We start from the raw sequence: 27942 nt of genomic DNA on the forward strand, positions 1-27942 counted from the left end.
GATTTCAGTGATTTTTTCAAAAGTCAGTATAATGTTAATCATCAGAATCTGAACTCTTTTCACATATAGTGAACAAAATAAAACATTCCGTTGAATTGAAATATTTATTTGTAACCTAAATAGTAAAAATGAAATTTTACACAAACAGTAATAAATAATAGTTTGTATTGAGTTGTTTTATTTATTTCTCTTTAAACTACAAAAATTGAATATTATCAATCAATTATAATTTATTATATAAAGGAGGATCTCCAGATCCAAATTTCAAAATGTTAGAAAAAAAAATTACATATTTAATTCGTAGAAGTGACTTTTCACGGCTTTAAGACAGTCTTACCATCTTAGATGACGCTTCTCCTCCTTATGAAATAATATACTATTTCGAAACTTCTAATTTCCCTAGATTAGAGGAGGAGCGAAAGATTATCCGATCAAGCATGCACCTTGACATAAAGATCTATTGTGCATCTAATATACCTAGCTAGAATTAATTTACATACCAAACAATTCCATATGAAAAATTGTATCCAGTGAAACATTATGAAGGTGGCTAATTGAGGAAAATGTTAAATCAAATGAAGTAAAATCACTATATAAAAATATATGTAAGCTTAATCCATCTATGAGTATTGGGTTTTCAACTCATATTTAACAATAATATGGAACTCAATCAATTGAAATTTTTACTTTTCAGCTTTCTTTGGAGGTGCCAAGAATATAGATGAACATTTTCTGGTAATATCGAAACTTCGCTTGTTTGAATCCATTAACTTTATATACAATAAACTGTACAAGTTAAGTTTATTGAGTAAGTCTTTGAAGATCAAATCCTACCTAAAAATAAAATATTTATTGAGGAATAAAACAAATCGAACAATATCACCTTTCGAATAGTAACTATTGCTGGAGGTTATTATTTATTATACTTTATACCCACAGCTGATAAATGAAGAAGGCTATATTATGTCATACCAAAAGACGTATACATACGTAATCTGCTGTCAAATTTGAGATTATTCGCTATACATTATTTGGTATATGCACCACTTAGGCCCAGTTTCACCAAATGCTTTAATCTTGACTTGGCTCACAAGTGAGGCCTTAGATCACGATTAATGTAATGTAGCGTTTCACCACACTCCAAAGCGCCATTTAATCGGCCAATCGCGATTTAGCACTAATCGGCCATTTTTGGAGGATTATAACCTTTCAAGTTGAGATTAATAATTATTTATCAGTATGGAACTCTTGTCTATGTAATTATTTTTCCGGAAATTTCTAATTTTTGGGTCAATTTTATCAAAATATGACTATATGTATAGGCTCAATATTTCCCATTTAAAATGCACGTAAACTTTGTTTTTGTTTTATGAAATTTATTGCAAAGAATAATTTATTGATATGTTTGATTGAAATATTATTTAAGAAGCAGTTAAACTTGTTAGTAAAAATAAATAAATTAATAAAATTACTTATATAGTTTTTTTTTCCAGAATGTGTGGTTTTGTGAAATGGGATAATTTCTTTTTAACTTCTGCAAGTTTCCGACATTTCGAAGCACATCACTCGACATTTTCGGCAAAAATTAACTCTGTTTTTTGTTTACAATATGACAAATGATTTGAAATGTTATGAGTTATGAATGAATGACACCTGACACCTAGCGCCAATGGTGGTCATCACTGCGAATACGATACAGAACACTATATAACTTTTTGTTCACAACGTTGCCAAATGGTTTGACTATTTAATCGCGATCATCTTCGGACGGGTTGATGCTTGGTGAAACAGAAAACACTGTTAAGCCTGCTTTAGTAACAAGCGGAGTTTAATCAATCTGGGATCAAGTGCTGTTTGGTGAAACTGGGCCTTAGAAGCGAATCAAGATAAGCGCTACGGCACCTGGTGACGATCAGAGTAACTAGAAATGTTGACATGGTTTGCCTCAGAGATAGTCAGCCCTTTTTATTCCTCTGAGGTTCTGGCATTTTGCTTTGTTTTTGTGTGATATTCTACAACTATTTATATATTTTTTAAATCATTTCAATAGTTCTGAGTCGTTCGACTCACTATTGTTCAGTTCCTCAGTGTTCTTCCTGGGAAAAAAGGTCAAATATCAAGTTCCATGCTTTCCCTCAAACTGGTAATAAATATCGTGTTTGGATGGAAGGGAAACTTGGGAGTAAAGTGCTGATGGATCGACAAAAAGCTTGGCAACTCAAATTCAAAATCGATAAACCAGTGACAAGAAATATGAAAGTATGTTCCCTGCATTTTATCGATGATGATTATTTTTATCGAGGTAAGCACTGATAGCACATGAAATTTTAGCTTATATTTATGGGGATAATAATAATATTAATAATCGTTTACAGATTCCAGTTCTACACAGAAAGAATGTTTGAAAAAGACTGCTGTGCCTTCCAGAAATCTTTCTAGTCTAGTGAAGAAATCGAACCTGCTCTACAATCTACTCCCCAAGATGAAATCGATTGTTACTCGTCATTTTTCGAAGTCTTCCATCCTTGCATAACTTTCAATATCACTAGACTGAACTGAAACAAATGATGATATCTACCGCCTTTACCTAAAATGAAAATAAAATATACACAGTAACACACTTGTTTACTATAGAAGTCTGAAAAGTTTTTATATTTATTGTAAAATCGAATTTTAATAACGCAAATACACACACAACTAATATAACGAAAAACTCCAATGTCAACATTTATAGTTCTACGTTTGCTCTACTTGTCGCTGCATTCTTAATCTCAGATGCCTATAGAATTATAGATAGTGCATAAACGCTCTCATTGATTTGTAAGCGTTCAATTCTTAGGCCCAGTTTCACCAAACAGCACTCGATCCCAGATTCATTAAACTCCGCTTGTTACTAAAGCAGGCTTAACTCTCGACATTTTCGGCAAAAATTAACTTTGCTTTTTGTTTACAAGATGACAAATGATTTGAAATGTTATGAGTTATGAATGAATGACACCTGACACCTAGCGTCAATGGTGGTCATCACTGATAATACGATACAGAACACTATATAACTTTTTGTTCACAACGTTGCCAAATGGTTTGACTATTTAATCGCGATTTGGTTAATCGCGATCATCTTCGGACGGGTTGATGCATGGTGAAACAGAAAACACTGTTAAGCCTGCTTTAGTAACAAGCGGAGTTTAATCAATCTGGGATCGAGTGCTGTTTGGTGAAACTGGGCCTTAGTTCTTAGCAGGGGGGTGAAACCGCTAGTGCTAGCATTGGCAACAGATGTGACGTCACATACACTCAAAATACACGGTATACATCATGCATACATATCACGATGTAAAAAATTTATTCTCATAATAAGCCAATCAGCGTTCGAGTTTTTCAATATGATTTTATAACCAACAATAAATTGTGATTGTATTTGTAATTGACCATATTCACCGTCGCCATATTGTTATGCGACAATACCAACTACCCAGTGTTCCCAACGAAGAAATATTGAGTTTACTAGAAAAATTCCACAATATAAAGTTTATATGTGAAGTTTATGTGTACCTCTTCTGGCTGCTACGCCAGATAGGCTTGTTTGGGACAATATTTCGCAAAAATTTCACCTTTTGGAAATAGAAACATTAGTGAAAGGTGGTTTTACGAACAAATTAACTGCGGCCGAGTGTATAAATGAAGGCTTCGCTCCATTTTTGGAAGTGGTCAGTGGAAGAATAATCTCTATGGCTGATAGTATTTTTGATATTAGCGGTATTTATCTAGTAAACTCAATATTTCTCCTTTGGGAACACTGGGTAGTTGGTATTGTCGCATAACAATAATATGGCGACGGTGAATATGGTCAATTCTTGTATGGTGGCAATGAACAGATAAAGTAGTTTTTACTGTCACTTATTTATTACAAGTTCTGTTTTAGGTTTCAGGTAAGGTAAGGTCAGGTAATCCATGAGAAAATAAATTTAGAACAAAATAAGACCGGGTTTTTCAATGCTCTAATATATCTGAGATCCTTACTTGTGATTATAATAATCCTTCAGAACCAACTATATTAAAGTTAAATTCTGTTCCTCGGCATTTACTGAAGTATCAAATTTATAATCATCAGCCCTATGATTGTGGAACTTCCCCAAATGTTTCTTGTATGGAAAATATTAATGATTCTAATAATAACCATCTACGTGATCCAGAATTATCATATCAAATTAAAATGAATTACCTACTAATTGATCGCTATTTATAATCTTTTTCTTGCATATCCACCTACAACCTCCAAATGAGCTGAAAATGAAGTAACAAAGAAGACCTGTGATAATTAAAGTGAATTACGAAATGAGCACTGTAACGCAGGAAGATAGATTAAACCAACTGAAGATTTTTATCTTTCATGTATGTGTAGAAATTTGAATATTGCTTCAGAAATGTATCAATTCAGTTGTTCATCAGATATAATTTTATAAAGTAGGTATAAATAGGTATTTTTTTTCAGTCAGGTATAGTGTAAATCTCCCAATATAATGTATATTATGTATTGATTTTTATAAATAATTATTATTTTAAGCAAATATGTAAATTTCCTTTGATAAATAAAACTTTTCAATGATATTTTCTTGTTTTAATTCGAAATTATAACAACATAACCTAAAATAAATACTAATAATATTCCAACAATTTCAATGAATTGTCATACCTTCATATTCAAATTTTCCCGCCATATTACACTTAATGATGGCGGACAAAATATCGGCCATATTGTTGCCTTGATTTAACACGGCCTTAGCACTTCTTATATATTTAGTATTCTGTGGTTCTTAGCATAGAGAAAGGAGGAAAAGAGTGACGACTCAGGGGTAAAATAAATAAGCGTGATTGTGGCGACCTTATGGGCAGGGATTGGAACTAACGATGTTGATTCTGCGCATTTGGCGCCTTATTATTGCATAATTCGAAAGAACTCACAATTTGAATGAAAACCTGCACCGAAAATTGTGAAAAAACTGTAATATCAATTACAATTTGTTCAATATTTCAGTGAGGTTTTGCATCCAAGTTAATTTTTTACCTCAGTAATAATACTCAATAAAATTGAAATACTTTTTATTGCAGATAATTATACAAATTGATATTTATGAACAGAAATTGATGAAATATTAGATTATCGTATATTATCGTATTGTATCACTTAACTATTGAAGAAGGAAACATTTCATTTGAAGATTAACAATAAAATAACAATATCTGTGATTACTGACAACAATCCAGGAAATCGAAGGGTTGATTTAGAATTGGAATCTTGAATTCTTTGGTAGAACTCCCACATAAGCTGTTCGAAACCTGGAACAAAGTGAAAAATTAACGGTGATCCTGGAAAGATTTTTGTAAAAAGTGAGCTGATAACAAAAGAACAATATGAAGTGAAAGTGAAGCTCTGTTTGTTTCACTTTTTTTTTTTCTTTTCGCCCTGAGGAATGAAGAAGCTCTAACAGCCTTTCTATATGTTAACTGACTCTTTCGCTTGATATTAATTTGATTTAAAATGCCAGATCTTTGCTTCGCAACAGGGGAAAGAGTCACAGTACTTGGATGGTTATTGTTGATATCTAAACTTGTACTCGGCTCACAATTAATTAAATCATTCTGATCAGAGAGCAGTGCATAATTTGGAAAATCTGGCAGAGCTGAAGGTAAAAGTCTGGTTTTGAGTGTATTATAAAAATTGTCTTCACTGAAATGGTCCTCACATATCTTACTTTGTTTAGTTATATTACAGCCGGAATGTACAGATTTAATTGCTTTATCCCACTCTAAAATTTTAGTTGGAGGAGGCCGAAAAAAGTGCTTGTTCGTGGTTGAACCCCTATAATAAATATTCGCACAATTTGGGATGCAACATGAATAACTAGATGATGACATGCTGATCAATGATGGTCAAGAGGTGCTTAATATTTATATACTTACCGTTACTTATACTCACAAAAAAAAATAAGAGATAATTAAACTTGAACCTGCTAAAAGCTATGTCTAAGTCAGGACTGCACTGAAACAAAAAACAAACTGACTAAAGAGAGGTTGGAATTTACGCTAGTCATCATTTTCAGTAGAAAAGGATGAAATATGTTTTTGTGTGAAATAGCGATACATTAGTTCCAAACCCTGTCTCTAAGGTCGCTAGCATCAACATTTCAAACGACTCTAGGCAGTCGTCAGTCTTCTCCTTATTTGTCTATGGTTCTTAGGTTTAGTCTTAGTTCTTAGGACTGGTGCATAAACCCACCATAAGTCACTGTATTTATTTGAACTTTGGTAGTTGGAATCCTCCACCTTTCTGTTGTTCTTTATGTTCTCCAAAAGTTGATTTCTCAGATCCCCTATACTTACGCCCAACTCGTCGATCTTGATCTTCAACTTGGAAATCTCCTCTTGGTATTTGGTGCATGTGCAAGATATGACGGATTCCGGGTCTACGCAGAGTCTCTGCTATCTTCTGAAAGTCAGACAAGAAATACTGACTTAGAGTCTGAATCTGAAAATACCAGAAATTGTCATTTTGGGTCGTTGTTAAATTGCTTTTGAAATCACTGATTCTGAAACGTTAAAGTACACCTACTTCTTTCTCATTTTGAAAAAGTTGGCAAAAACTTATGTGTTCGAGTAAAATGATCTCAGAAAAAATGAGAAAAGCGAAAGCTTTTGGGCGCTTGTTCAAATTTTTATTAAAATAAATGGATCATTTTCGGGTACAGATAAAGAAGAGCGATATTTCACGAACTGTGATTTAATCACTGATATCAGAATGTCACGGTTCCGAAAAACGAATACAGAGCGTGACGGGATCACAGTTTGAACATTTCACAGATCTTTTCAGGGCATAGCATCGTCCGTTGCAATCGTAAATTATGAAGGCAGCCTGATGTTTTTATTGCTTCGGAACCTTTTTCGACTAACATAATTGCATATTTTTATGACAATCCCAGCATCGTAGGCAACTTCACCTGCTTTAGGAAGTATTTTTGTAGGACTAGTTAAACAATAAATACTTGCTACAAACAAATAATAACTACTGAATTACTGCATAATTGGTGGTGGAAGTAAAATTCTAATTTTATGCTTATCTTTGATAAACAACCCCAAAGAAATTCTTTCTATATTGAAAGCAATAAATGGTCTGTATTATAAAAAATTAACGAAAACACGTCAGAGACAATAATAATAGGCGAAAGACCAGCAATCTTTGGGCTTTCTTCACAAAAGTTGATATAAATTATGCTACTTGTAATTTATGCAAGTTGAAATTATCTTTCAAATTTCAAAACCACCTCTTCAAATTTGAGGAAACATTTGAAAAATCGATATCCTTCTGTTACGTTCCTAACTAAAGCTGAAATAAGGAAAACAGTTGAAAATGTAAGAAAAATGGATGTTTTCATAATAATTTTTCATTAATTTTGCTTTGCTTTGAATGACATGAGTGACCAATTCGAGTTGCAAAGATAAACGAACTAAGGTTTGGGTGATTCATACAAATATTAATAACAAGCAACCTAAACAGTGATCACGTCACGCTTTAATTTCACTGATATCATAAAGTAGCACGTTTTACAACGTGATCTAGAAATCACGGTATCGCTCATCTCTATTTGTGTATGCTTTTCACGGCGTGCGCATGCGCTCTGTTTATGAAAAAGCTTTAAATTCGTATAGGACCTTAGAACCAAAGATAAGGGGCCTTAATCTTTGCTTAGAACCTTGAAGAAGTTGAGGCTATTAAAATTAAGGGATTGCCGACACAGATCAGCAGACAGACTCGAAACAAAAGTTTTTCAGAATACTCTGAAATTGATTTTGCGAGCGGAAATCGAAGAATTTTTTTTTACATCAAGTGATCACAAAACTTCTTCGACCTTTGGTAGACTCGGAAGCAAAATTAAAATTTGTGCGGATATTTCATTCAAAATACGTTTTTCACCGCACTAATCTTCCAACGTCAAAATAAAAATCTTGATTTTTTCAAATATCAAATTTGAATTTACTTGATAGGATGATAGGATATTTTCTCAAACTTGTTCTTTTTATGTTGATACGATGAACAGCAGATATATGGCATTCTATACAGCGTAACCAGATTGGCATATGGTAAAATCTACTAAATTTGCCGCAGAAAATGTATCTGCCTTGTCGTTACCAGGTATCCCCGCATGGGCCGGACACCAGTTTTTTCTCAAAAAGTTACCACCACCCAGCTCACGCAGAGCTTTCCTGCACTCCTCTACTAATAAAGAGTCAACTCTAAAGACGGTCGGATAGAGATTTCATAGTTCCCTGACTGTCGCAGCATATGTAAATGTGCTCGCCAGAGTATACCCCTGCGAATATTCTCCAGCGCGCAGACTAGATTCAGAATCCAGAGGGATAGCCTGATTGAAACGAGGTCCTACAATTCGGGCATCAGACCCTGTTGATGTAACAGGGCCATCAGTGAACCACGTGGGACCTTCGGGTCTAAGAATACTAGTAGATCAAGACCATAGGTCTCTGTCAACTACCCTGTATGGCTCATCGAAGCAGAACCTAGTGCCAGCTTGGTCACCTCTTTGGAGAAGGGGAGCGTAAGCATCCTTCACCATTTTGAGAGCCCTTGCGTGCCTAATGAAGAGTCCTCCCTCACGCCATTGTCCCTCCTCCCAGATTCTGAGAGCTGTTTTCATAGCCACCACCTTCACAAAGATGCAAAGGAGGGAGACCTAGCAGTCTCTCTATCGCTGCTGTAGGGGTTGATCTCAGAGCGCCTGTAATACCTAGACAAGCTTTCCTCTGGCATTTAGATATAATGATGCGGTTACTGGACTTCTCCATAGAAGCCCACCACACCATAGAGGCGTAGGTAAGGATGATATGAATCTAAATAATTGAATTGATTGGGAACTAAAAGATATGTAAAAATTTTCTATGAAATTAAGGTCATCAGAAAAACGATTCTGTAATGTGAAATGGAATATCTATAAATCTAATAAATGAATGTTCAGCCACTTTAATTTGTCAATGAAATTCGAGTTACATATCCGGCTCGGCGCACTAGAGCCTCACGCCCTCGCTATGAATGGAACAAGCCAAAACCAAACTGTCAAATTAAACGTTAACAAACCAGCGTTCAGCAGCTGTCTCGTACTTCATGCAAAGAAACGCTCTTCTTTGTCTCTCACACCTGTCAAGTCTCGACGCACCGCAAATTCGTGGGGTTTTAGTTATCTACAGGATCGACGCACTGTTTACTGGAACAGTACAAATGCGCACTGGTAAGTGTCGGAGCTACGAACGGTAACTGGAAAGCACTTTATGCCTTTATTTCCGCCCTTAGAACTCACTCACGCTCTCTCGTATATGCCTTCGTACCTAATCATCATGGACCGTTGTCGGTACTGGTAGGGAAGAGTGAGGTGTTACCTTGTTAGCTCGAGAAATGTTACCGCACGCTTTTTTTTGGGATCCATAACATTTTTTAATGAATGAAAAGAATAACTTTCCTTTGTTCAATGGAAGCTTCCATTGTTATACCCCAAAGTTAGGTGTTACAACAGAGGTTACAACAATTTGGCTCCTGATTTTTAAAGCGGGAACAAGTGACGGATATAATAATAATAAATCTACTTTATTCAACGAATGTACAATACATTTGCCATGAAAAGGAGAAGATCAGCTAAAGCTACTCAATAGCTCCCAAGAAGTTAATAATGATTATTGGGACATTACTGCCGGACTGGCAAATAGCGCGAGGATTTTATTTAGAGTCAAGGTGCATTCGATGTCGGATGATCTTTTGCCTCTCCTCTAATCTAATTGTTACTTAGGGATACAGAAAATATTACGCTCTGGTGGGACTTTAATAAAAGGTCTGGAACGAAAAAATTTCAAAAATTTCCGATCGTAATTTGCATTTCAGACCATTTTGAAAGACGTTTATTTCGCATCTATCTGTTGTAATAAAACCCTTGTAGTAACATGAAACATTAACTCCTACAATCCTTATCTAATTTTAATGAAATTAAGTATGTCTTGTTTGAAATGATGATTTTGCGGGTATTTTATTTATTGTCTTCTGCTTGGGTGAATATAACCAATGTTTTCTATTCAACAAAGGGAATACGCTCTATTAGTGTGACGTCACACACCGCCATTTTGCCTCTCCTGTCAGTGTTCGGAATCCAAACAAATAAATTGTCATTCAAATTAGTACGGTATCGTTGAAGGAATTGGCTTATTTTCATAAATAAGAGTATTTTAGGAACGATTTCAGTATTCATTGATAGACAGAAGGAACGAGGTTAATACCAGTAAGTTTGAATCCTGTATCATTCCCCAGATTTTGTAAAAAGCTGTGTTTATTAGTTGAACTTCAAGTTAGAACTAACTGGCATTAATCTCGTGCCTTCTGTCCATCAATTAATAGAAAATCGTTCCTTAAATAATTTTATTTATCAAAATAAGCCAATTTCTTCAACGACAACGTACTAATTCGAATGACAATTTGTTTGTTTGGATTCCGAACACTGACAGGAGAACCAAAAATGGTGGTGTGTGACGTCATCACTTATAGAGCGTATTCGGGTTGACGTCGCAGACATGGTGGAGGGGATGCTGTGGGGCAAGCAACCGTTAATTCGCTTAGCATTTCTTCTGTTAGTTCTGTTATTTCAATCTACTGGTTCAATTGTATTCAAAATGTCATCATTTTGTTCGGTTGTTCAATGAGGGCGAATACAGATGAAGTTAATTTCTTCAGAACGTCAGGTATATTTGCCCCACATGAAACAGCTGTCAAAATTAGTTGACCCGAAATGCTCTACTATCACAACGAACGTCTCGATATTTGTATGAGCATATTTGAGTAAAATATGAATTGAGTATATGATGACTGGGAAATTGAGAATGTATTTGTGACACTCAATTAGCTCCATAACTTATCTCTGTACAAATGCAGATCAGATTGCTCCTAGCTCTTTGGTTAATATAAATGTCTCACTTGAAGAGTATTCACTGTCAATTGTTTAATTATTTGGAAGTAAATTATTAGCTGTTTATAGGATTAATCTCCGAAACACAGACTTAAGAGGTGGATGAACAAATGGAAGAGAAATATTACAGAAATTTTTTTTGTAACTACCATTTTATTTTTCAAGGATAGGTTATTTCATCAGTAATTTGTCACTCACAAGTCTTAATAATGAAATACTCTAAGTAAAATTTGTTGAATCAAATTATTTGATTCAATTTGGTATTATCCATCATATTTTTCATTCTGTATTTGTTATTATTCCTTTTTGCCCCAGATTTGAAATGTTTATCTTTCCTCGGTTTCCTTGAAGATGATGGAATGCTTTTATTGATTCAATTCTTTACTATCTTTTAAGTTTCAATCACTATGAAAAAACATTAGGCATACTCAGGATCTTCATAATTACCAATAGGAGCTCAATTTGTTTAATCTTTGTATGATTAAACTATTGCAATTTATTCCACATTTTCTTTATTGTTTGTGATAAGTTTTTTTTCTATATTGCTTTGCAAAATTATATTTTACTCTGCTGGTATTGTATAATTATTTTCAACTATTTCTTCTTCAGCTTCATCATCTGTATGTCCTGTTCTTATCATAGCAATTGGCAAAAGATTTTTATTGTTTACTTCTTTTTGATTACTATTGTTTGCTTTATCATCAGTAACCATATATATTTGTACCATTGGCTTTCCATCCGTTGTTTCTGAAGAAACCACCATAAGAGATCCAGGCTTTTGAAGGGGCTCAGGTTCAGGATTTGTTTTTCTAATTTTTTTAGGAATTGTTTCAATCAAGTTTTCATCTGTGTCAATATTTGGTTCATACATTTTCCTCTTCTTTGTTTTCCTCCCATACCTTGTTGTTTGAGTTGAGTTCCAGAAAGGAAGTTCCTCAGAATCTACACTTGCTTCGTCACTATGGTCACTTTCACTGCTGAGAACACTTAAAATATCGAGTTTTTTGGGATGTTTTGGCTGTTTTGGATTTTGTGGTTTCTGTCCCTTTTTTTTTAATGATTTTTCATGTACAGATGTGACCACTTTTGAATTTGTTGCATCACCATGACTAATCTCAACATCATCATATGAATTACTTTCCTGCGTAATTTTCGATAATTTGGAACTCTTTTTGTTTTGTTTTTTTTTATTCAGGTTGTTTAGCTGTTGTTGTTCAATTTCGAGTTCTTCAATTTCCATCAGTTGAAATTCGGATTTTAATTCTTCAAAATTGAAATTACAAGGCTTCATAATAGCTTGGTCTATAAGAGCTTGATTTGTTTTTTCTTCTTTTTTGAATTTCATCTTAAGTTCCCGTCTTGATCTCTTAGGAAAGAGCTCATTCATTAGAGAAAAATCAGTTCCAACTGTACTCAAAGCTCTATAAAATTTTACTGTTTCTGATTTAGACCAATCTTTGGGACGTTTGAAGCGTTTATAAAAACCATATGATCTATCCGAGTCTCCATCAATTGCTTTTGATTTTGCTATTTCTTCAAGAGCTTTTTTCGTCTTTTTATTCTCAATAACCAAGCTTTTTTCATCCAAGACAATCTCACCGTTAGGACCAATTTTTATCCGTGGAGCTATTCTTTCTTCTTCCTCATCACTTTTTTCTGCATTCCCCTCATCTTTTCTTGATGAATCGTCATTTCCAATTTCTGAAGGATTATCCACATTTTCTTCTTCTTCAGAAATTTCAGATCCAACTTTCACTTTCTTTTTCTCATTTCTGAAAAAAAATTACATCAGTATATCATTTTAATACAGAAACTATATTATTTCAACTACCACTTGATTTTGAGATGAAATTACATGAAAATTGATTTAGCCCAATAATGAATTGAGCTCCATTTAGGAAATGGATTGTAGAGTAGTAGTTTTTGCACATAAATTAGTTCTTACTGATCTTGAGATATCAAAAAAATCTTACCTCATAGGATTTGTAGTGGGATTATAGAAAATAAGATCCATCATAGTTAATTTTTTATGATCTGGTTTGCAATTAACATATTTCTTAGCAAACTCCTTTCTAGCTTCTTCTAATTTTTTTGATGCTTCAGTTTTTCTGCATTTCTTTTTTATTTCAGCAGTGTATTCATTTTTCTTCAGTATTGACGTTTGCTCCAATGTCGTTTCCTGAATACCAGAAATATTTGAGCATTGCTGAAAAAATATTATCAAATGAATTATGGAATTGATTAGAAGTTAGGATCATGGCAATCGGGAAAAAAATTCTAATTCAATGAAATTTTCCAATTCTATATTTATACAATCCAAAATTTAAGAATAGAAGATAAGTTCAATATATTCCCAAAAGTAAATAGATAAGTTTAGGTTTAGATAATTAAAAGAAGAATAAAATATTGTTTATTTATTTAATTTTTACTTGAGTGTCAGGGACTTCATTGAGTTAATGGTTGGCGAAGATTTCTCAGCCAATATTGATTTCATCCCAGGACCACTGGAGGAATCCTCAGTAAGGCAATTCAGTGGCCCCTCATACACCTCTTCATATACATAAAGGAGGGTGGCGACTTAGTTTATTGTTGAGAGAATTCATAAAACAGATTTGATATTGTAAATTGCATTCTCAAGAAAAACACAGTTTCTTATAGGCCACAGTTATTCTCTTCAAGAAATGGCAAATTATTTGAGAACTACTCAAGATAGCTATAGCAAATATAACAAATGAATGTGGAATTGAAAATACATCTGACTATGCAATGAAATAAAGGTTGTTTTGTTTGAAATTAGTTGACTTTGAAATTGATATTCAATCTACTCAATAGAATGTAGACCAAATGCAAATTATACTTTAAAACATTCAAAATCTGCAATTCAACTTTATGGACACACGCTATAGTGAAACATCAATTTTGGACATCAACAACTATATTTTTAAAAAACCGTGATCAGGCTGTGTATCAACAAACAAGAAGTCGAAAGAAATAGATCACCTCTATAAAAATTTCTTTCGAAGATCTCTATTTAGAACCAAGGAGACATTGAAAATATCAGTAATAACAGAATGTTCAGGAATATATTAAAAATGTGGATATTGTGTTTAGCAAGGATGCAGATAAATAAATGAGTAGATGGAAAAAATATTAGAAATTTGAGCAGTTTCATATAAATCATGTGTGGTATTATGTTTTCACTTTTTAATACAGTTCGAAATGTATATTAGCTTTGAGCTCCACGCACAGGTAATTCTTTCAGTTGGAACCATATATTTATTTATTAGTGCATGTTATTTTGTATTGTCGTATATTTATATTTCGATCCAATGAATATTAGTATAATCTTTACTTTGAACTAGCGGAAAGAATATTTTAAAATATTATACATCTATATTTTTTTCACTACTTACAGATTCTGTTCTTGTTCTAGAAGTTATTCTCTTACTTCCATCCTCTGAATCACTAGTACTAGAAAAATGTTTTCTATTTCCTAATACAGGAATAACTTTTTTTTTGCTCCTACATATTTTGCTAGGACTTAATGGAGGTACATAATTCACAGGTGAGGAAACATTTTCTGATAAAGAGCATTTGGCTGGAGAATTAGATGTTGAATCTTGAAGACATGTATTACTTGCAGAAACCTAGGAGAAAGGAAATGAAAACACTAAAGATAAATATAAAAAGATTGCTGAACTAAAAATATTTTAAAATAATGTATACATCTACTTCAGTTATAGTAAACACTTTATAATATTCCCTTGTTTGATGCTGATTATACCTTAAATTTAAATGAAATGAGCATGGCTTACTACTACCTATTTTCTTGCTAAGTCAGGCCTAAAATTGAATAGAACTTGCTTCTATTTTTTCCCCCTGAGGCAAATGGAATAGATCGTTCAATGAAACACCAGTTCAAACATTGAACTTAGAAGAACACAAAAATTCAATAAAAGAAAACCATTGCTTCTATTGGAAACTATGAAAGCTATTCAAATGATATTATGTGAAAATTTTAAAGAGAAACCATTTGTTGAAAACCTGACAAACAAAACATGCAATTATCAAATATTGAATAGGTATTGCTTTAATGACATTTAATACAATACTTTTCACCACAAAAATCAATGACTTTGATATTTCTTAATAGGGTAAATGCACTGGTTCTCGACCAGTTAACAGAAACATCGATTTGGAACACAACTTTTTCACACATAAACTTATCAAATTTCAATGGTGTTGGTGTTCATTGATTCTTTGGCTAGTTTTAAATGATTTGTAAAATAATTTTAAGCGTTCTCTTCGCATTTAACCTTTGAAATAAATCTTACAAAAAAAAAAAAAAAAATGTGAAAACATATAGAAAATCTCAATAACCTTCGGTTCACGACCACGCCGCAGAGTTCTCGACCATTTTTGTGTTAGTTTACGACCACTAATAATAGTGGCTGCTCCACTTGAAAAATTTATATAAAACTTTAGAGCGAGATGAGTGATTAGCACTTACTTTCGTACAGTACCATCGACATTACAACCTATCACTCAGATGGGTTTCAGATGAGGTAATTAAGTAAGAAACACTTGGAACGTAAAAAAAAAAGTTATTTTGCGAAAGTTTCCACTTTCTATAAATATTTCAAAATAGCAACATTTACAACATTCTTTGGTTATTTAGCTCTTAATATCTATTGAAAAACTAATGAGTAAATAAAATATAAAACACTGACCATCAGTGGTCGAGAATTGAGTACAATCAAATTGGTTCTCGACCACAAATAAATAAAAGGTAGAAATAAGTGTTTCAACGTCGCAAACTAATATTCAGAAAGTAGATGAATCAGGGTATCGAAAACAAACGAAAATCATCCAACAGAAATATATCGGTTGAAATAAACAATTATTGAAGTAACATATTGGTTCTCGACCACTTTGGTCAAGAAATAAAAGATACAAATTTTCCAATACCAGTTCGCGACCGCCGAATATTGAACAAAAAAATATACATTTATTTGCTTCTTGATTGAAATACACTCAAAAATATGTTTTATAGTTCATATGGAACAAAATATACACACATAATTCATTTAAAATAAAAAATAATTACTGTTTTCAGGTCATATATCACCAAAAACTTTTCTAAGAGAGGACGAGAAAGAACCCTTTTCAATGATAGACGATTATAAACTAATTTTTAGCCCGAAAACTTTGACCTATACCCCTACTATGCAAACTATCTTGGATATATTTTTATTATTATTTTATCTCAAATCATGGAATGGTCGAGAGCCAGTGCTGGTCGGCTAACCAGTGCATTTACCCTATGATTTTTTCTCAAACATTTTGTGAAGAAAGAAAGAGAATAACAAATAATTTTATTATGTCTCTCTGTAACATTTGGTGTTATTCAGTTTATTCATTGTATATTTGAAGATGATATCAGTATTATAGACGCAGTTTCAGCGATTTAAATCAAAGGCAAGATATTTTGCATTATTCATCATTTGTTTGTTAGTGTAATAGTCAATAATATTTTTCACTTACAGATTGTGTTCTTATTCCAGAATTAATTGTCTCACTTCCATCTTTTAAATCACTAGAGCCAGAAAAATGTCTGTTTTCTAATGCAGAAATACTTTTAATTTTGCTAGGACTCAATGGAAGTATTGAATTGATACAATTCAATGGTGAAGTAACATTTTCTGAGGAAGAACATTTGGCTGAAGAATTTGACGTTGATTCTTGAAGACATGGAGTATTTAAGGATTCCTAAAATGAGAAATATTTTGAAAACTTATCATTAAGTATTATATGTTAAGTTAGAAAATATTTTTACCTGAGTTGTAGTTGGAACAAAATGAGTTTTTGATTCTGTGATTTCTGAAGAAATTGACTTAGAACATGTTTTTCTACCTTTCAACTTAGGAACTACTTTAAATTTGCTTCTGTTCATTAGACCACAATTAATCACTGGTATTGAGTTTTCTTTAAGAGGTTCAGGAGTAACAGAATTTGTTGAACTACTTGGAAATTTAGAAACTATTGGAATATTAGAATGTTCTGTAGGATTCGGATTTTCTTGGTGAATAATTGGAGTTTTGGAGCTTTCCTTTGATGTGAATTCTGTGTTAGAAATAACCATTTCCGGAGGTTTAACTTGTTCATTTGGTATTGAGTTTTCTTTAAGAGGTTCAGGAGTAACAGAATTTGTTGAACTACTTGGAAATTTAGAAACTATTGGAATATTAGAATGTTCTGTAGGATTCGGATTTTCTTGGTGAATAATTGGAGTTTTGGAGCTTTCCTTTGATGTGAATTCTGTGTTAGAAATAACCATTTCCGGAGGTTTAACTTGTTCATTTGGTATTGAGTTTTCTTTAAGAGGTTCAGGAGTAACAGAATTTGTTGAACTACTTGGAAATTTAGAAACTATTGGAATATTAGAATGTTCTGTAGGATTCGGATTTTCTTGGTGAATAATTGGAGTTTTGGAGCTTTCCTTTGATGTGAATTCTGTGTTAGAAATAACCATTTCCGGAGGTTTAACTTGTTCATTTGGTATTGAGTTTTCTTTAAGAGGTTCAGGAGTAACAGAATTTGTTGAACTACTTGGAAATTTAGAAACTATTGGAATATTAGAATGTTCTGTAGGATTCGGATTTTCTTGGTGAATAATTGGAGTTTTGGAGCTTTCCTTTGATGTGAATTCTGTGTTAGAAATAACCATTTCCGGAGGTTTAACTTGTTCATCTTGAGATTCTTGAGCTAATTTTTGTTCAACATTTAGAGAATTAACTTTCTGTTCACTTGAATCACATTTTTCTAGAAAAAAAATAGAAGAATACTTGTTTTTAATAATTTCTATTTTACAGATAAATTTCATTGAAGTTTCACTTACCATCTTGGTTTTCTATTACTTTTTGAGAAGAAACCGTCTTTTTTTTTCCTACACAAAATGTAGCTTTCACTCTAGCTCTTCTCATGATCAAATGAGACAATAAAAAAAAACTTAGTCGAACTCAAATTTTATATTTATAGATATGGAGCTACAAAGGAATCAGACTATCAGAGTAAGAAAGGTTATGTTTAGTTTAGTTTCATAGACCTAATATCCATGGACCGAGTGTCACGTGATTTTTCAGAAGCTCGTAGAGGAAAAAGACCTAGAGAGAGAAGAATATATGATTTCTCTTGATTCGAACAGAGATGCTACTGATGGAAATCTGTAAAGAACCTAAAAGCAATAAAATAGGTGATTTATTACTCTGAGATGGTCAAATGTCAAAATCATCTGATTGAAAGATATAAAGACATGATATTTATTTATACGTTTTATGAACTGAATAGAATGAAATTTACATACTTTTTTATATTTATCATTTCGATTTGCCTAATTCAATGATGGAATAAAATATGGTATATATTTGGATGAACTTCTACCATGTGAATCAGGAAAATTGAGAAATTTTAGACCATACTTCTTTCTGACATTGTGGGGACAGAACAGGATTTAATGTAACAATGAGTTGGACTCGTTGATATCTCAAGGAAATATAATATACATATAAATAATTGCTTATAGGAATCAGCAATACTCTTATTGGCTATAGGTGAAGATAAGTAATATTCGATTCAATCATCTTTTGAATTGGTAATATTTCTTTTACTTCAGGTAGAAAAATTATGCTACAGAAAATTTTTATTAGATAAAAGAGAACATTCATTCATCCATGATTATCGAAATACCATTAGGATTGAGCATTGAGGTTCTATACTATTCCATTCTCCAACTCATGATCTATTTCACCTTTCAATCTATTTCGAATAGAATCAAATTTAATAGATTAAAGCAGCCATAAAAAATTTACCTCCATAATATTTGCCTATTATTATTATTATTTGTAGAAATTCTAAATTTGCCATAACTGCATAGATGATATTGAGGCTTCTTTACCTGAAAGGAAAGAAATAAATTTCGCTAGATAAAAAAATATTATCGGCTGAAAAAGAAAGCTGTGGGTAAGATATGGACTTGGGGTATCTTAAAGCACCATGATACTATGATTTAATAAATGACAAATTGAAAATAAATACTACTAAATTCTAATGTAATATGAAAAACTCAACATGATATTATCTTCTCTTGAAAATATTGTTTTTATTCATGATGGGAAAAAATGATATATTGCTGGAGATTCTTCAACTGACGCAGTTTTCCAGTTAGTCCCTTCGTTTTCATAAACTTCATTTTCCTGAAAATGATTGCTGCATATCCTTGAATATTGAGTAGGAACAAAATTGGCTCTTCTCAAAGCCAATATCCATTCATTTCTCAATGTGCCTGGATTCGGAAAACTGTAAATTCGAATGTTTTTCATCAGTTTTCGTTGCTTTAAAGGGATGATAAAACTTACGAGTGTAATGTTATATTCTCCCCTTTCTTTCTTTTAACTGTGCAGTTATATGCTGAGCAACTTTGAGGCATGATGGATGTTCTCAAAAGAACAAAAAATTTGAAAGTCTTTCTTTCCCAACAAAATAAATTTAGTAGCAAAATTCCACTAAAAAAAGTCTCTTCTTCTCACTAGATTCTCTCAAAATAAAAGTACACTGCCTTCGTAAGTAGCAAAATTTGTAGAGCTAGTATTCACAATTCTTTGCTTTAAATTCAAATTTGAAATAACGATTTAACGTTCAACTCTTCGAGTTGAAAGAGATGTATATTGTTCTCTTTCTCTAGGGCAATAAATCAAGAGAGTTGACAGACTTCCATCCGATGTTCCATCTCATTCGTTCTCTCGACTTCTCTCTCTAACGCGACGTCCATGGATATTAGGTCTATGTTTAGTTTCAAGTTTGGAATAAGGTTAGAATTACAAGTCATAGAGTAAGTATATACCTTAGAATCATAGACCTAATATCATTGATATAAGGTCTATGAAATAAATATTAGATAAATGATGAAACTCTAGAACACAACTCTTATAACTCCTCGAACACTTAAATATAAAAATTTAACTTGCAGAAATGCACGCCGTCAAAGCTTTCACTCCTACCGTACCTTAAGCCGATATTACAGTTTCTTCCGATAGGTGGCTTGGAGATGAACTTGAATCGCTAATATAGCGATTCAAGTTCATCTCCAAGCCACCTATCGGAAGAAACTGTAATATCGGCTTAAGGTACGGTAGGAGTGAAAGCTTTGACGGCGTGCATTTCTGCAAGTTAAATTTTTATATTTTAGTGTTCGAGGAGTTATAAGAGTTGTGTTCTAGAGTTTCATCATTTATCTAATATTTATTTCAACATTATGGATAGTAATTACTGTCCTAAAATAACGAAATCAAAAGTGTTTTGTTGTGTTTATGGATGCAACAGTAGAGCAAACAGAGAACCCGTTTCATTCCATAGCTTTCCCAAGAATAACAGTTGTAAACTGGAAATAATTAGCAAAAGTGGTATTGTCGAGAAAGTTGATGTACGAAAAATTTGGGAGAAAAATTTGAAGTGCGGAAAGAAAATAACACCTTCCATGAAAGTTTGTTCAAAGCATTTTGAAGAGTCTGATTTTCATATACAAAGTAAGTTGTAAAAATATCAATCGAGCTCCATGTGTAGTAATATTTTTCAATATTCAGGTAAGGAGCTGAGACACGCAGATTTGTGTTTGAGACCGAGAAAAACTAACTTGAGACGCCGAAATTTGAAAAGAAATGCAGTCCCAACAATAAACCTTCCTACAGGTACTCATGAGAACATAAAGAAGAAAGAAAGACGGAATTCAACTAGATATGATCCTGTACAACAACCAATTGTAATTATATAATGATCCTTTTAAATGAAAATAAATCTAATATTTACAAAATTTTCAGTTGAAATCTGACTGTGAAGTAATGATCCAAAATCAAGATGAAAATGAACTTCATGCTCAGGTAAAGTATTGAGATATTCTAGTTGAATCAAATGATGATATTGAAATTTCAGGAAATGATTCACAGGCCTGATGAATTTTTGGCTGCTGAAGCTCTATGTGCTTTTATCAATAAGGATAATTTGTGACAATATTACTACAAATCAAAAGCTTAACAGCTTGACAGGGTTGAATTCTTTCGAAATGCTGAAAACTATTGAAATTATAGTATTAAGAAGAAAAAGAGAAAATTTTGTTTCATCCCTCAATATTAGGGAAAAAATACATTTACAAAACTAAAGAATGACACGAGCTATGTTGTATTGTCTTTACTCTTTGGAAACATCAGTTCCCAAAGTATAAAAGAAATTTTTTATGACATGCTCACTGTGTTAATGGCAGTATTGAAACCTACGATCTATCTTCCACCTATTGAGTAATGTTTTACCGTGGAACCTGGTTCCTAAAATAGAAGAAATAATGATTATATGTTGTGCGATTGTAAACCTGTCCAGCCCCATTTTTTCTGAAGATAATTTCTGAATATTTTTGTATTTTGCCTTTATTTCGAGTAGCAATATAGATGTTAAATCTAAAGCTTCTGTGTAGCGAAACAATTGTTATTTATATATATATATATATATATATATATATATAATCTGTATCCCATTTGTTACCTTTCGGTGTATGGGTTAGTTGTTATTTAAATAATAAGTGGAAATAGAATAACTGGAATTTTATTTCAAAAAATATATTAATTTTTCAATTATTCATTACAAATATGGTGTAACATTTTCTCAATATATTTTTTTTCAAAGAAGTTAACATATTATATTTGTATTCTTCATCAAAGGGCACCTTAATTTCAATGAATGAATTATTGCTTGAAAAATAAATAATAAAGTGGCAAATGTCTAAATTTAGGATTGCAATTCCCACCTGCACCTGTGCAAAGTATTTATGTTTTTTTTTCAGTTCATAATTATTATTCTCTTTTATAATATATTTACAATTCCCCAAGTCAGAGGCTTGCTTTGCTGAAATATAAAGATATTTTTTTTTAATATTATTTTCAAGATGTTAAGGCGAACAATTCTAAGCATAATACTAATACTTTTACCTATATTCCCACACATAATACATGACCGGCATTCAAGACCGCTTCTCCTAAAATGTTTGTTTTTTAGATAATGGACGATTATTCTTAAATTAGAATGAATTCACCTTCTATCACATTCCTATTATTTGGAGTTGCTTCCAAATACCGGAAATATTCAGTTAAACTGAGGAATACACTATTTTCTTTGTCCATCATATTTCTTTCTTTACAAATAACACTCAAAATATTTTTGTTTACAATATCTTACCTTTAGCCGAAAAAGCATGCTGAAGAGGGCGCTGCCTACCCTTGAATCGACCTAATATCAACCTAACCTAGGTGATATCTTAGAACATTAATAATCTATCTATATTCTAAGATCTCAGACTTAGAACATTAATATTCTAAGGTTTGATCTGCGGCATAGACCTAATGGTCTATGATCTGCGGATGGAATTCGACCTAGCACATAGTAAAGGATAGAAGAAGAATCGGTGGTTCTATGTCCCAATTCGCCTTTTTCATTGATCTAATAATTTATTAATTTCATGGCCTATGTGCGAATGGCTGAGTCCTAGCACATAGTAAAGGATATAAGAAGAAGAAGAAGAATTTCATGGCCTCTTTACATAAATTTGTCTATGGTTGTAAAGTTGTTATTCACAGATTCTGTATCTGTGTTGTTATTTCTTCGTTAGTGTCGTGACTCGAGGGTATATTATCTTTTTACTCTGCGAAAACAGACAAGCTTCATGCTATCGTACACAGTAGAGATTATACAAAACAACCAGTTCTCGATTTGTAATTGTACATATTTATTTTTACAATTGAGAATTTACGAAGTGTTGAAGTCAGAAATGGAAACATACTCAAAAATTTTCCTAGATGAAAATAATCATCACAGAGTAAAGATGGAAATGGGAGAAGCTGATGATAGCTATGAAAAAGGAAGCACATTTGACTTGGAGTAAGCATTCATTATTTTTTCTTTATACTGTAGGCCAAATTTTAACTTTATTTTATTTCTAAAAAGAACATGGCTTATTGTCTCTTCAGTTAAGTAGATGTGTTTTTGCGATTTCGAAAGTTTAATTATTTGATTATATTTTAGTTCTTAGTGAAGGAAAACGCACGTCCTCGAACTACTTTTGAGGACTTTTTCAGATACACCGAATACTTTTCATCGATAAACACGTACAACGGAACATAAAACGAAAAAAATGGTACTCGTTACTATGGATTACTATGGGATTTTTTCTTTGTATCTATGGCGTTTTTGGTTGACTTTTTCTTTCGTCTTTTACGCTTTGAATCTTCCTGGTTTTTAGGTACTTCTCCTCCTGAAGAGGTATAAGTAGAAGTGCCGCTGACCTGGGACATTTCTAATCTGTAGAGAAGTTCGAAGACTGCGGCGCTAGCAGGAATCCGCTTAGAAATTTTATTTTATCGAATTTGTTTACTCATAATAATCACTACTTTGAAGAAATTCTCAAGGCACGTTGAAATTATTCACATGTGCTCACCATGAAGGTTCAACATGAACTGTTCAATATTATTTTCTCTATTTCGCAATAAATCAAATACACTAGAATACACAGATACAAGATGATAACTTTCAAAATATATTTATTTTGAAATTGTGTAGATTAGATCTTGAAGATTTCAATAGTTCCTATGAAATAAAGTCTAATCGATTATATTATGTGATATTGAAATTTCTATTTCAAATCCTCTAACTAGGAAAATTAAAGTAGTCAAGCAACAATACTTCTTATGAAGATATCACATTTTGTGAAATATTCCATTGAAATATCATTATGAAAATTCGATTTTTTAGAAGAACGCTTTTGAATGTAAATTTCCAGTGTTTGTTGAAATTGTTTTATCTTCAAATCTCTTATAATTGAAAATGTTTATTATTTTTTTGGTTCTAGTTTCCAGTACACGATTGAGGATAAAAAAAATGAAATCATGGATATTGTTCATCATTACACTGATGAGAATGGAATGAGATCGTCTCTTGAATATGAAAGCGGAAAGTTTGCTTTCAACCAGAAAAGCAATGTCGATGGGCATATAGATGCTGTCCATTTGAATAAAAGTGAACATAAATGTCACTTATGTGAGTTTGCAACCGATCAGAAAAATAACCTCAAAATGCATATAGATTCTGACCATTTGAACATAGAAGAATTTAAATGTCACTTATGTGATTATGCAGCCAACCAGAAGTTTCATCTCAAAAAGCATATAGATTCTGTCCATTTGAATAAAAGAGAACATAAATGTCACTTATGTGAGTTTGCAGCCAATCAGAAGAATAACCTCAAAAAGCATATAGATTCTGTCCATTTGAATAAAAAAGAACATAAATGTCACTTATGTGAGTTTGCAGCCAATCAGAAGAATAACCTCAAAAAGCATATAGATTCTGTCCATTTGAATAAAAATGAACATAAATGTTACTTATGTGATTATGCAGCCAATCGGAAAGATGTCCTCAAAAGGCATATAGATTCTGTCCATTCGAATAAAAAAGAACATAAATGTCACTTATGTGATTATGCAGTCAACCAGAAGATTCACCTCAAAAGGCATATAGATTCTGTCCATTTGAATGAGAAAGAATATAAATGTCACTTATGTGAGTTTGCAGCCAATCAGAAAAATAACCTCAAAATGCATATAGATTCTGTCCATTTGAATAAAAGAGAACTTAAATGTCACTTATGTGATTATGCAGCCAACCGGAAGTTTCACCTCAAAAGGCATATAGATTTTGTCCATTTGAATGAGAAAGAATATAAATGTCACTTATGTGAGTTTGCAGCCAATCAGAAAAATAACCTCAAAATGCATATAGATTCTGTCCATTTGAATAAAAATGAACATAAATGTCACTTATGTGAGTTTGCAGCCAATCGGAAACATGTCCTCAAAAGGCATATAGATTCTGTCCATTTGAATAAAAAAGAACATAAATGTCACTTATGTGAGTTTGCAGCCAATCAGAAAAATAACCTCAAAATGCATATAGATTCTGTCCATTTGAATGAGAAAGAATATAAATGTCACTTATGTGAGTTTGCAACCAATCAGAAAAATAACCTCAAAATGCATATAGATTCTGTCCATTTGAATAAAAATGAACATAAATGTCACTTATGTGAGTTTGCAGCCAATCGGAAACATGTCCTCAAAAGGCATATAGATTCTGTCCATTTGAATGAAAAAGAACATAAATGTCACTTATGTGATTATACAGCCAATCAGAAGTTTCACCTCAAAAAGCATATAGATTCTGTCCATTTGAATAAAAATGAACATAAATGTCACTTATGTGAGTTTGCAGCCAATCGGAAACATGTCCTCAAAAGGCATATAGATTCTGTCCATTTGAATAAAAAAGAACATAAATGTCACTTATGTGAGTTTGCAGCCAATCAGAAAAATAACCTCAAAATGCATATAGATTCTGTCCATTTGAATTAAAAAGAACATAAATGTGACTTACATGAGTATGCAGCCAATCAGAAAAATAACCTCAAAAAGCATATAGAATCAGGAAATGACCTCGAAAAGCATATAGATTCTGTCTTTTTGAACATAAAAGAATTACTTATGTGATTATGCAGCCAACTGGAAAGTTTACCTAAAAATTAATATGGATTCTGTCCATTTGAATGAAAAAGAATATAAATGTCACTGTGAGTATGTTTAAAGCTCGTGAGAAACTCTTAAAAGACATATAAGTTGAATCAGTAAGATGATAAAGTGAGGTAGGAAAACAACAAACCCGCAAAATTGACAAATGGAGGTGCAGTAAACATTCCAGTGGCGTGGTTAATTGTTTCTTAGTAAGGATTAATATTACAAAATCGATATTTAACTTGAATATAGAATATAAGTGAATTATTATATTTCAAAATGAAAACTATCAATGGAGCGGAGACCATAGCCGAAATATCTACAGCAAAGAGGGTATTGCGAACAACTGAAATGAAGATCCTAAGAACAATAACAAGATACAAACTGTCGGACAGACAGAAAAATTATATTATAAGAGAGAAGTGCCAAGTGGACGATGTGGTCAGATGGAACCAGCATGTGGACAGAATGGCAAAGATCACCAGGGACAACAAACCCCTCGGAAGAAGACCCATTAGATGACCACCAAAGCAATGGTGAGATAGCTGGCAATCCACGTCACAGGAAACATAGACCAGAGGAAGCAGGCGGTATGTCTTCTCAAGAAGAAAATGAAAACAAGCTAGTTTCATAATTTTTTTAAGAAATAATTTCCATTTTATGAGTTATTTTAGTAGATTTCTTATGTAAACAATATACAGTAAATAAACTCTCGTAAAATACAATGTTTTTAATTAATTAGTAATAAATAAATATACCTCATTTCTTACATAGTTTCAATAGAATGAAGAATTTCCCAAGATGAATATTCTGCGATCAGATTCTTCCATAGACCTATAACAACATGGACTGGCCCTCACGTGGCTTCTACTTGCATCGCTTTGCAGACTATCAAAGAAAGAGAGGTGTTGGGAAGGATGGAGTCATTGAATTATTGGTAACACATGCGAATATACTATGAGAAAAACGCGTTTCTAATTTTTTTTGGAGAAATACTGAGTTTTTTGCATGACTTGATTGTTGAAATGGCTATGGGAATAAGGCGTTTTTAATGAGAAATATTGAGTTATTCAGATGAAAATAGTATTGAAATAGCTTAATATGGCTATGGGAATAACGCACATTTAATTTTTTTTAAAGAAAAATATTGAGATATTCGGATCAGAATTGTATTGAAATAGCTAAACGATTCACATTTAGGAAGTGTATGGTACAGATTTTCATGATATCTGAAATTTCTTCCAGAAGAAGGTGAATTTCATTGAGTGTTATCTAAAAGAAAATATTGTTTAATTTCTATTCCCGAGTTTTTATGATTGATATTATATCAATAATATTATAGATAATTAAATTTACATTCGATATAATGTAGCTACAAGTTTAACTGAATTTTAGGGAATTCAAAATTTGTAATAAATAAAAACACAAAAGAAAATTTATGATATTTTTAAAATTTTATATATGTTGTCTTCAGAAGAAGTAGTCCAAATATTTTGAGAAATAGACTGAGGAAATAGTAAGTGCTATTAGGATACCAGTGTTGCTAATCGGTGGATTTTTATCCGACTTGCGGGTTTTTTTCGATTTACTGATTGATGCAATATATGTCGGGCCGGTTTGAAAGATATGGATTTCTTCAATTATGGTTATCATAAGTTACTCACTGAGACCCTAGGCTCTGAGGCATATTGCTTTCACAGGCTAATACATTCTATTGAGAATGCTTTAATCTGATGAAATATGTTGTGATGTTGATTAGTTATGAATCAAGGAATGTTTTGAATCTGGGTTTTATTATGAGCATTAACATTTCCATTTCAACTCTTCAAGCATCTTACCTAACAACTAAACCTAAGAATTCAGTGGCGTTCAAGCACTCTCTTGTTAGTTCTGCGCACGTGCTCGAACCACTTTCTACTTGTTCCATACTTTGATGTTTGACATTGATATTGATTGTGAAAAAATTAAATTTATTTTTTCAGATACACCTAATAATTTTCATCGATTAACACGAATGCACATAAAATGATAGAAATTGGTACTCGTTAATATTGAAATTCTATGCGGCGCACGCGCACTTCTATATTTTACCTAAGCCCTTAGTTAATGGTGGATTTATGCACTGTAGCTAAGAACTAAGACCTAAGAATTGAACACTAACAAATCAATGAGGGCGTTTATGCACGTTTCCTAAGAACTAAGAACTAACACCACAGATTACGGATAACATCCGTAATCTGTGACTAACACTAGCAGGCCAACTGTTGACT

At 32.4% G+C, this 27942-nt stretch overlaps 1 protein-coding gene and 4 long non-coding RNA genes across 7 annotated transcripts; 1 reads left to right on the forward strand and 4 right to left on the reverse strand.

The window, feature by feature from the left end:
• Positions 1-304: 304 nt before the first annotated feature.
• LOC123684372 lies at positions 305-1017 on the reverse strand. The gene is made up of 2 exons (XR_006748137.1): positions 884-1017; positions 305-834 (listed from the first exon to the last, which is right to left on the reverse strand). It is a non-coding gene; the product is annotated as an uncharacterized LOC123684372 (long non-coding RNA).
• Positions 1018-11331: 10314 nt separating this feature from the next.
• LOC123684205 lies at positions 11332-18109 on the reverse strand. Its single transcript, XM_045623378.1, has 6 exons — positions 17914-18109; positions 16852-17837; positions 16560-16784; positions 14429-14662; positions 12989-13221; positions 11332-12787 (listed from the first exon to the last, which is right to left on the reverse strand). The coding sequence occupies exons 1-6, from the start codon at positions 17996-17998 to the stop codon at positions 11578-11580; spliced, it is 2973 nt and encodes a 990-aa protein (XP_045479334.1). The 5' UTR covers positions 17999-18109; the 3' UTR covers positions 11332-11577.
• A 452-nt stretch (positions 18110-18561) lies between these two features.
• On the forward strand, positions 18562-19859 carry LOC123689031. Its single transcript, XR_006750149.1, has 2 exons — positions 18562-18625; positions 19756-19859. It is a non-coding gene; the product is annotated as an uncharacterized LOC123689031 (long non-coding RNA).
• Positions 18652-19763, reverse strand: LOC123689030. Of its 3 annotated transcripts, XR_006750147.1 has the most exons (3): positions 19430-19763; positions 19224-19370; positions 18652-18969 (listed from the first exon to the last, which is right to left on the reverse strand). It is a non-coding gene; the product is annotated as an uncharacterized LOC123689030 (long non-coding RNA). The 3 variants fall into 3 exon arrangements; XR_006750146.1 differs by lacking the exon at positions 19224-19370; XR_006750148.1 differs by having other exon boundaries at positions 19224-19763.
• A 5925-nt stretch (positions 19860-25784) lies between the features above and the next one.
• Positions 25785-27807, reverse strand: LOC123671343. Its single transcript, XR_006746082.1, has 2 exons — positions 27337-27807; positions 25785-26560 (listed from the first exon to the last, which is right to left on the reverse strand). It is a non-coding gene; the product is annotated as an uncharacterized LOC123671343 (long non-coding RNA).
• Between the last annotated feature and the right edge of the window lie 135 nt (positions 27808-27942).

The sequence above is a fragment of the Harmonia axyridis genome, chromosome 1 (genome assembly GCF_914767665.1).
Source record: "Harmonia axyridis chromosome 1, icHarAxyr1.1, whole genome shotgun sequence".
Lineage (NCBI taxonomy): Eukaryota > Metazoa > Arthropoda > Insecta > Coleoptera > Coccinellidae > Harmonia > Harmonia axyridis.

Coding starts and splice junctions, on each gene's coding strand:
- LOC123684205 (XM_045623378.1), bottom strand. CDS start 17,998: ATGAGAAGAGCTAGAGTGAAAGCTACATTTTGTGTAGGAAAAAAAAAG. Junction 17,838..17,913: donor AGTAATAGAAAACCAAGATG/GTAAGTGAAACT, acceptor TTTTTTTTCTAG/AAAAATGTGATTCAAGTGAA. Junction 16,785..16,851: donor TTGTTCCAACTACAACTCAG/GTAAAAATATTT, acceptor TTCTCATTTTAG/GAATCCTTAAATACTCCATG.